Raw genomic sequence first — 8,527 nt, 5'->3', positions numbered from 1 at the left:
CTCGGTGCTCGGTGCGGCTCTCCCGGCGAGGCGGGGGTCCCTGGCCAAGGCTGCGGGTGGGCTTGCGGCCTGCTTCCGGCCCTGTCAGCTGTGCGGTGTCCTCCTTGGTGGTCTCCTTCTTAAGTGGTGAAGCTTGTACCTTGGCAGCCTCCTCACTGCCTGGTGGCCAGGGGAGTGGACGGGGCCCCGAAGCAGCCGGCTCCTCCAGAGGGAATCGAGAGATGGGAGGCCCAGGGGTTCCGTTCTCCGGAAAGCCAGGGTAACTGGCCAGGTAGGGTGGTGGGGGAGGTCCTGGAGGGGTCTCACTCCTGAAGACGGAGACAAAACAGAAGGAAGTCAGGCCGAGGGAAACGAAAAGGGGCGTGCACAAAACTCTTGAGCAGCTGGCCAGCCTTGCCTGTCTACCCCACCACCTCACCCCGACTCGCAGGCCAGACCCTGAGAGATCTCCTCTGCCAAGACTCACCTTAAGGTCTTGTCTTCTTCGTCTGTGGCCTGGCGCAGTGGTGAGGTTAGTGGGCGTGGGTCTGTAGGTGGGGTGGTGAACACGTCCCCTACCCAGGCCAACTTTGGATCCACTGGTGGGGTTCCCCTTTCCCGTAAGAGAGGGGGTGCATGGCGCTCAAATGGCTCTGAGTTGGAGCCCCCACTGTCTGAGCGTTCCCGGGGAACGAGGCCTGAGGAAACAGGAGTAAGAAAAGGATCCTTGCCGGGCGTGGTGGCGCACGCCTGTAATCCCAGCACTCGGGAAGCTGAGGCAGGAGGATCGCTGTGAGTTCGAGACCAGCCTGGGCTACACAGTGAGTTCCGGTCAGTCTCAACTACATAGTGAGACCCTGTCTCAAAAAAACAAAACACAAAACACACACACACACAAAGAAAAGGATCCTTCACGTCACAAAAAGCAGCACCCCATCCAGTCTTCTACTCCGTCAGCATCTTGACCTCTGGATCCCAGGAAGGCCAGACTATCTTGCCAAACAACGTCACCCACTTGGCTTCTCCATGATGAAACAACCAAACCTTACCAAGAAGCATTGTTTCCTTCTTCCACACAACAAAACTCTCAACTGCTGAGCATATCCCCCACCTAATTACTATTTTCAGTCCCACCAGAGGAGTCCCACTGAGACCCTAACAGCTACTTCCCAGGGCAGAAGAGCTCCCTAGTCTCTTACCAGAAGGATGCACTCCGGGAGGGTAGAAGTCCAGAGGAGGCCGACCCTGCAGCAGCCGGGGGTCCACATAAGGCGGGATCATCATCCAGCGGGGATCGAAGTTCATTGGAGTCATGGGTGGGGGCCGGCCCAGAGCACCTGGGTACAGGGCCTTGGGAGGTGGTGGCGGAGCCTGTGGAGCAGGCACAGCTCCCAGGGTCACGGGCTGTGGTGGTGATGGGGGCACTGTGGCAGGAGGGGCAGAGCCCTGTTGATGCTGTTGCCACTGCTGCTGCTGCTGTTTCAGGAGCTGCTCCTGCAAAAGGGACGAGACAAGGTGAGAAGTTCTCAAAGCCCCTTCTGCACATGCGCCAAAACCTGGACAGAGGGGAGTGAATGGCAACAGAGGAACCCAGAAGACACGGACAGGATGAAGTCACTCCCTCTCACCTGCTGCTGCCGCTGGAAACGAGGAGGCAACGACTTCTGATATTTGGGGTAGCCCAACCCCTGACAGGGGGGCTGCCGGGCAGGGCCGAGCCCATCACTCTTGGGCTCCACTTTTGGGGCCGGGGGTGTGGTAGGTGGAGGAACCTCTTCTGGCGGCTCAGGCCCTTCTTTTGAAGGCAGCTGGGGTTCCACTGAATCAATAAACAATAATCTAGTCCATTAAAATGCCCCAAAACACCAGGAATTTCAGCCCTGTTCTGAAGCTCCCTTCCCAGAGATAGACGTCTGGTTGACCCTACCGTACTGACGCCCTTTGTGGTGAAGAGCCACAACCACATTCTATAACCACCTCAAGACCTAACGGATGGTGTTGATACTGATGGTATCAGTTTGATGGCATGCCAACTCCCAGAAGAACATCTTCTCAGTCTTGTTCCATCTAAGCCTACAGCACTGTCTACTTGCCCCGACCCCATCCCCTCTTGGCGCTCAGGATGGAGTCTACGGCCTTCACACTAAGCTATAACCCCTATCCCTTAATTGCCCAGGCTGAGCTTGAACTAGTGACCATCCACCTCATCCTCCCAGAATGCAGGGATTACAGGCCTGTGCCACACCAGGCTTAGAAGTGGTTTTAGACCCCTCCCTTTCTCTCAGACGCCACACAAATTCTAGGACCCCTTTCCCTACACCCAAGATGCTGAGGAACCAAAGCACCTGCCTTCCACTGCATCTACTCCCATCTTTACCACCCAGCCCCATACCCATCCTTCCTAGTACCTGGGCTGGCTTCCAAGCTGCCACTGCTGGCACTACTGGTAGCGCCACCATTGCTGAGAGTTGGAGCTGGAGCCACACCTGGACTGGGGGTGGCCTGGGCAGGAGGGGCCTGTGCTGGCTCTTCAGGCTCTTTCTCTGGCACCAAGGCAGGTGCTGGTGGAGGTGCAGGTGTTGTGGGGAGCTCCTTGGGGGGTGCAGGTGGCAGAGGGGGAACAGGAACAGCAGCAGCAGCAGGGGGTGGGGCAGCAGGTTCTGCTTTGAGCCGCTTGTCAGGGGCTCCAAACTTTTCATCGAGTCGCTTGAGCTTCTCAGCACAGGCTGCCCGGCGCTCCTCCTGCATGCGCCGCTCCTCCTCCTCGCGCCGTCTCCGGGCTCGCTCCACAGCCAGGGAGATTTCAGAAGAAGACTGTTTTCGTCGCTGCCGCCAGGCCTCATCCTCATCCTCCGGGGCAGGGGGCTTACAGGGCGGCCCCCCGCGATCCTGTCAGTGGCAGACGGACAGGGCAGGTACATTAGTCACTTTGCTTTCTACCACCCCCTGCACAGATCAGTCAACTGTCTCTAGCTACAGGGTACAAACAGCAAGACTCGGGGTTGGTGGCCTCTCTGGGTGCAAAGTCGTCATCCCTGTCTCTCACACTTCTATCTTTTGGGACCCCAGATCTCCTTATTCTTCCTCACCAGCACCCCAATTTTTCTCCCAGACTCCCCTAACAGCAAGAATGTTCCCAAGCTTTCCAGACATGGGACCCAAGCTCCCTGGACTCCATGGACGACCTTCAGCCCTCCCTCCAGCTTCCTCCGCCACTCGGCTGACCCCTCCCGCAATGGACCCTCTCGATCCCCCATTGAGACACTCACTGGGTAGTCCCCAGGGGGGCCCCAGTTCCCGGCGGGGCCCCGGTGAGGTGGGGGTGGGGGAGGCTTTGGGGCAGGAGGCCCCGGCTCTGTCTCTGGAGGCCGAGAGGTCTCTGCCCAGGCCGTCTTGGGAGGGGGCGGCTCGCTGCCAGGGGAGGTGCCCTTTTTGCCATCTGCTTCAGGGGGCCGTTCCTCACCAGCAGCCGGTTGGGAGTCCTTGCTGTGAGCAGATCAACAGGGGAATTAAGTTCAGCCCCACCCAGCTCCTAAGAATGGCGTACCACCGGAGCTGCGGCCCCCAGCCCGACTCACCGGCCCTCGGCTCCCTCCTCATCAGAATCTCGCCCATCTTCCTCATCGCTGAACTTGAGCTTCTCAGTGTAGTCAACCTCCTCGTGGGCCCCTGAAGGGAAGAACCAAGAGCTGTAATCCACACTACATGATCCCTGGTCTCACAGGCCCTACCAGGAGACAGGCAGTGATCTGGCACCACATACAAGGATGCACCATCAACGCCTGTACAAGTCTAGGTCTCCTACGACTCACTGCTCTTATTCCTGTTGTATCAGGACTTGGTTTCCCTCCACAATCTCATGCCTTTCAATGCCTGCTTTTCCCACACACTATTTCCAGTTTCATTTCTTCAGACTTTGCCTTTCAAAACCCAACTGTTTGATCCTTAATGGATATAATCACCGGCCCAGCCATCGTCATTCTCCTGGTCCAACTGGTCGAACTCTTTGAGATTATCCTCTTTTAGAATAGAAGGCCGACCCACAGGCTCTACAAGTCGCATTGGTGGCCCAGAGCCCCGAGGACCTGCCACACGGGGGAAACGGCTATGTGTGGAGAAGGGGAAAGAAAAGAAAAAGATAGCACGTTGTACAGCCACACATGAAACTGAGCCTCCCGGCTAAAACAACCATCTCCTCCCCCAACAGGCATCCCCTGCTCCCAACCACAAAGCCAGACCTGGATCGCTCACCTGGGCCCATCAGGAGTGGGGTATCTGTAAGGCCCCTGGGGTCCATAGGGCGGAGGGAACGGGAGGTATGGGGGATACATCTGCAAAAGGGCCCAACAGCAGCTGCTCAGAGGGGCAGTCAAACAGCCTGCCAGCCCTTAAACTTGCTGACATCCTGTCTGTCTCACAGATGCCCGCTTCCTAACTGTGCCCTCCAGACCCTAAATTTTCACTCCTACACTACTTCTGGTGCAACGACTCCAAAATAAGATATCCAAACTCACAAAGGGCGGCATCATTCCGCGGTAGGGAGGGAACTGGGGTGGGCCCGAAGGCTGCAGTGCCCCCCGGGGATCATGACCGTGATGAAGTTTGGAGTCTGGGCCCTCCAGCTCATCAGGGCCACGCCCACCTCCGTCCCTCCAAGTTGTAGAATCTGTATTTCGGAAAAGGGAGAGAAAAGCAGATGAGGAGGAGGAGGAGGGAGAGATTAATGACTCAAGGGCCGGAGAAAACAATGGCCAGAAGCTCTAAGATGAAACAGGTAATGTCCAAGGCAGACCCTCACTTTGGGGGCGGAGGTTTGGTCCGGGCCCAGACGACTGCTCGGCAGACTCCCTTTCCTTGGCAGCCTTGTCCTGGTCGCCAGCCGCCTGCAGGGTCGGAAATTCCTCTCGAGAGAATCGCGACAGTAGGTTTGATGCCCTTCCACCTGTTGAGATGAGGACGCAGAAGATACAGACACATGTACTGAGGATGCACCATGCAAATGAAAGGCTCTGACAGCTACCAGATTGTCAGGTTCCGGTCCTGAAGCTCAGCCCTGTGGTGAGTATAGGTGTTCACTCCCGAAGAGAAAAGGACAATTCTGGGACCACTCCACCCCCTCACACAAGACCAACACTAAATATGGACAAGGGCCGAGGTTCAGTCAAAGCAGACCAAGGACCCATCCATGAGGGAAAGCGCAGGCCTCCAGCCTCACGTGGTACCCGGACACAGCTCCCCCAACAGTCCTGTGCTCACCATCTCCGTGTGCTCCATGGGTGACGCTGGCCTGTGCCCAGGACTTTACCCCGCTTGGAACCGAAGGAGTGTTCTGGGGAAGCAGTGAGACTCCATGGTGATATGGGTAGTGGGACCGCATGCCAGTTCCTCCCCAGTCCTCCCAGTCCTCCCAGTACCTCGGGGACTGTCGGGGGTCGTTTCGGTTGGTTGGAGGCAGGCGTCTGTGAAGCCGGCAGTGGCTGCGATTCCGGCGGCTGAGCAGTTGAGGCATCGGAACTGAGGAAGTAGTAGAATGAGAACTCTATAACTACAGCATGGGAAGCCACCCTAGTTCTCCAACTGGAAACAGGGACTGACTCTAGGTCCGTCACTACCATTTACAAACATCAAGACAAAACTTTGCCAGTTTCTTCAAGCTCTCCTTCCATTTCAAAGGAAACTAAAGGTACATTTCTTAGTCATCAATAGGAAACCTAGCACAGGTACAAAAGGTGCCTCTCGCTTTATTTCTGCCATAACACAGAGGCTCTGAGGCTGGACCAAACCAAGCCTCAATTCATCCTAAAGTGCAAAGTAGAAGTCCTAATCATTCTAGGTTTCCCAAGCCTCTGTCTACCTCTTGGGGTCGGACTGCTCCTGTTTGCTTGCCCATCCTGTTCCGTCTTTCGGGACTAGTGAGACATTGGGGTCATTGCCTTTGTTCTCGGCTTTCAGGCTTGGAAGGTTGGCTGGGGGTGGCATACGCCGGGCAATGGCAACTTTCCCGAGACTCTGCAGGCCATGGCGAGGGGCAACTGAAGAAAGGTGGAGAGAGGATCAAAAATTGCCTCACACAGGAGATCTGACAGCCTCCCACCCTGTGCCCCAATTACATGTCCTACTACCCACTTACTCTAATTTGTTTAGAAACCACTTTCTCCCTTGATAACAATCCTGGAAGTCCCTAATGGAAAGGCTGAGATAGATGTTGCTGTATGTGAGATGGTTGATCTTGAGCCTGCGGGGAGCAAGCTGGCCCCAGATGTCTCCAAATCCACATTTTTGTGCCTCCAATTCTTACGTGTCCAAAGACAAGGAACCAAAGACACGCCTTTGTAGGAGGGTAACTGGTGTCATCCCAGAGCCCAACAGCCGTACAGGGCCCTACAGGTAAAAGTGGGAGGTCTCTAGCGTTCCTCTATTGCAGTTAGTCCCCTTCAAAGAACTCTGAAAGCTGGGCATGGTGGCGCACACCTGTCATCCCAGCACTCAGGAGGCTGAGGCAGGAGGAATGCTGTGAGTTGGAGACCAACCTAGGCTACATAGTGAGTTCCAGGTCAGTCTAAACTACATAGTGAGACCCTGTTGCAAACAAACAAACAAACAAACAAACAAAAAAGAAAAGAACTCTGAAGTGTTCACCCTACTCATGCCTGGCCAACCATTAGAAGCATCTTTTTGCAGGACCCTCACCAGCGGGTTTCTGGATCTCTAAGGACTTGCCCTTATATGTATCAAACAGGTTGAGCGAGGAATACTTCTTTCCATCCTTCCCCTTGGCAGTCGGCCCCGAGCGATCGGACATTGCGCTGGAAGCTCATTGAGTACGTTGGGTCCTGCAGGCACCTCCCCCGAAACGTGCCGGAGCCTGTGGGCCAGACAGCAAGCATCTCAGTCTCGGCTCCTTTCACAGGCTACAACAGGAGCCTACAAGCTCCCTTTTATTCTCCCTACGGGCCCAGATATGTGGCCCTTCAGTGTCCTTTCTCACAGCCTATATAAATTCCCCAGCCTCTTAAAGCAACTATCTACTCAGCACCCAAATGCCCTGCTCGGTCTTTCTCTTGGACACCCCCCATCGAGAAAAACCAAATAAAACTCTAATACCTTCCCAGTATAAATGCTCTGGTGTTTGTGCCAGTGTAGAAAGGCTAACAGCCTCTTCATTATTCCCAAGAGTAATAATCTTCCCTCCACCAAAATAATTTTAGAGACCTACAATAAAACAGGACAAGCAAGTCCAAGCCCCAGAGAAAACCAGAGAGAGGCACACAACTCCATCACACAACACCAACTTATTACACCAGCTTCTTAATCATGCCCCTGGGCCCTGGGCCCAGGTTCCATTCCCAGCAGCCTTAAGTCCCATCTGGGGAGTTTTGCAGGAACGTATGCTGGGAGTTTAAGGATTTTATGAGCTTTCTCTGCCACACTGGAAGCTGAGAAATCCTCATGGAACAACAGAGGCTGTACATACTCCCAGGCTGCAGAACTCCAAGTATTTGAAATACTCCATCTTTTCCTACGTTTGCCTCCATCTTGGCTCCTAGGAATAGTCCTGTCTCCAGAAGAAACAATAGTGGGCTCTGGTTTAACCTACACAGAACTAAGAAAATCAGAGCATTAAGGGAGCTACCCAGAGAACATCTGTAACTGTGGGCCAACTACCAACTTCCATTTTCCTATCATCAAAAACATCCACCAGCAAACATTTCTTTCCCTAACAGGCCCTGCTCCCCAAGCAAGCCGAACTCCATCCTCAGTCCATTCTACGATGAAGGTGTTCGTTCATTTGTGGGTGGAAAGAGTGTAGAAGGGAAGAGGGTGGTGAAAAGGAAGCAGACAAGTCCAGGATGAAAGCCAAAACCTGGGAGACAGAACTTTATGACAGGCTAGAGATGAGAGGATGTGGATGGCTTTGCAGATGCCACGGAAGCCAATCTGTGAAAATAAATATACAAAGGAAAGGAGGCCGAAGAATCGCAGAGTGAACGGACAAAAATGAGGACACGAAAGCAGACGGGAGACAATACACGCAAACAGCAATGGCTGTGAAAAGACGCGGAGCAGAAGGAAGGAGGCAATATCAAGAGGCTAAGGCAGAAAAAGGGGGTTGGGGAAGAAAGAAAGGCACGGGGTTAATAAATGAAAAGGCAGAGGAGATTCTCACTGAAGAATGGAAGGCACAGATGCGGGATAAAAGCAAGGCTCCAGAGAGGGAGTGACTCGACGCAGAGGGGAGCCAGCAAAGGAGAGCACCGCGCCGGGTCTCCTCGAACTAGAGAGAAGCCCTCTAAGAGGCGGCCCGGCGGGCGCGGCGCACCCCAGGGCGCCAGGGAAGGGTCCGACAGATGGGAGGGAGGGTCCGGGAGCGCAGCGGAGGTTGGGAAGTCACAGGCCGAGGAGCAGGGTCGCTCCCCGAAGCCAGAACGGTGGGTGGTTCCGACAGGCGGCAGGCCCGGAGAGAGGGGCCTGGAGTGCGGTCCTGGAGCAGAGGTACCGGAGGGGGAGGGGCAGGCAGGGCCGGCAGCAGGAGGACAAAATGGCGGCG

The 8,527-nt window shown here is 55.1% G+C and overlaps 1 protein-coding gene and 1 non-coding gene across 2 annotated transcripts in view; both read right to left on the bottom strand.

Annotated features, from left to right (window-relative positions):
• Positions 1-7,186, bottom strand: part of Prrc2a (proline rich coiled-coil 2A) — a 13,526-nt gene extending 6,340 nt beyond the window's left edge. Inside the window, exons 1-16 of the mRNA XM_033766367.1 lie at positions 7,084-7,186; positions 6,670-6,844; positions 5,834-6,011; positions 5,394-5,493; positions 5,236-5,308; positions 4,778-4,921; positions 4,494-4,645; positions 4,231-4,310; positions 3,942-4,084; positions 3,558-3,648; positions 3,249-3,465; positions 2,388-2,868; positions 1,608-1,798; positions 1,179-1,473; positions 467-677; positions 1-308 (exon numbers count right to left, since the gene is read on the bottom strand). The exon at positions 1-308 is cut by the window's left edge and continues 712 nt beyond it. Coding sequence (XP_033622258.1) covers positions 1-308; positions 467-677; positions 1,179-1,473; positions 1,608-1,798; positions 2,388-2,868; positions 3,249-3,465; positions 3,558-3,648; positions 3,942-4,084; positions 4,231-4,310; positions 4,494-4,645; positions 4,778-4,921; positions 5,236-5,308; positions 5,394-5,493; positions 5,834-6,011; positions 6,670-6,781 — 2,776 coding nt within the window. The 5' untranslated portion in view covers positions 6,782-6,844; positions 7,084-7,186. The remainder of the gene's footprint in view (positions 309-466; positions 678-1,178; positions 1,474-1,607; positions 1,799-2,387; positions 2,869-3,248; positions 3,466-3,557; positions 3,649-3,941; positions 4,085-4,230; positions 4,311-4,493; positions 4,646-4,777; positions 4,922-5,235; positions 5,309-5,393; positions 5,494-5,833; positions 6,012-6,669; positions 6,845-7,083) is intronic.
• LOC117287116 lies at positions 6,190-6,320 on the bottom strand. Its single transcript, XR_004518299.1, has one exon. It is a non-coding gene; the product is annotated as a small nucleolar RNA SNORA38 (small nucleolar RNA).
• Positions 7,187-8,527: the final 1,341 nt, after the last annotated feature.

Source organism: Fukomys damarensis, unplaced genomic scaffold (genome assembly GCF_012274545.1).
Source record: "Fukomys damarensis isolate Sample0158 unplaced genomic scaffold, DMR_v1.0_HiC HiC_scaffold_20, whole genome shotgun sequence".
NCBI lineage: Eukaryota > Metazoa > Chordata > Mammalia > Rodentia > Bathyergidae > Fukomys > Fukomys damarensis.
Note: the sequence above shows the minus strand (reverse complement) of the source record. Positions and strands in the feature narration are given on the sequence as shown.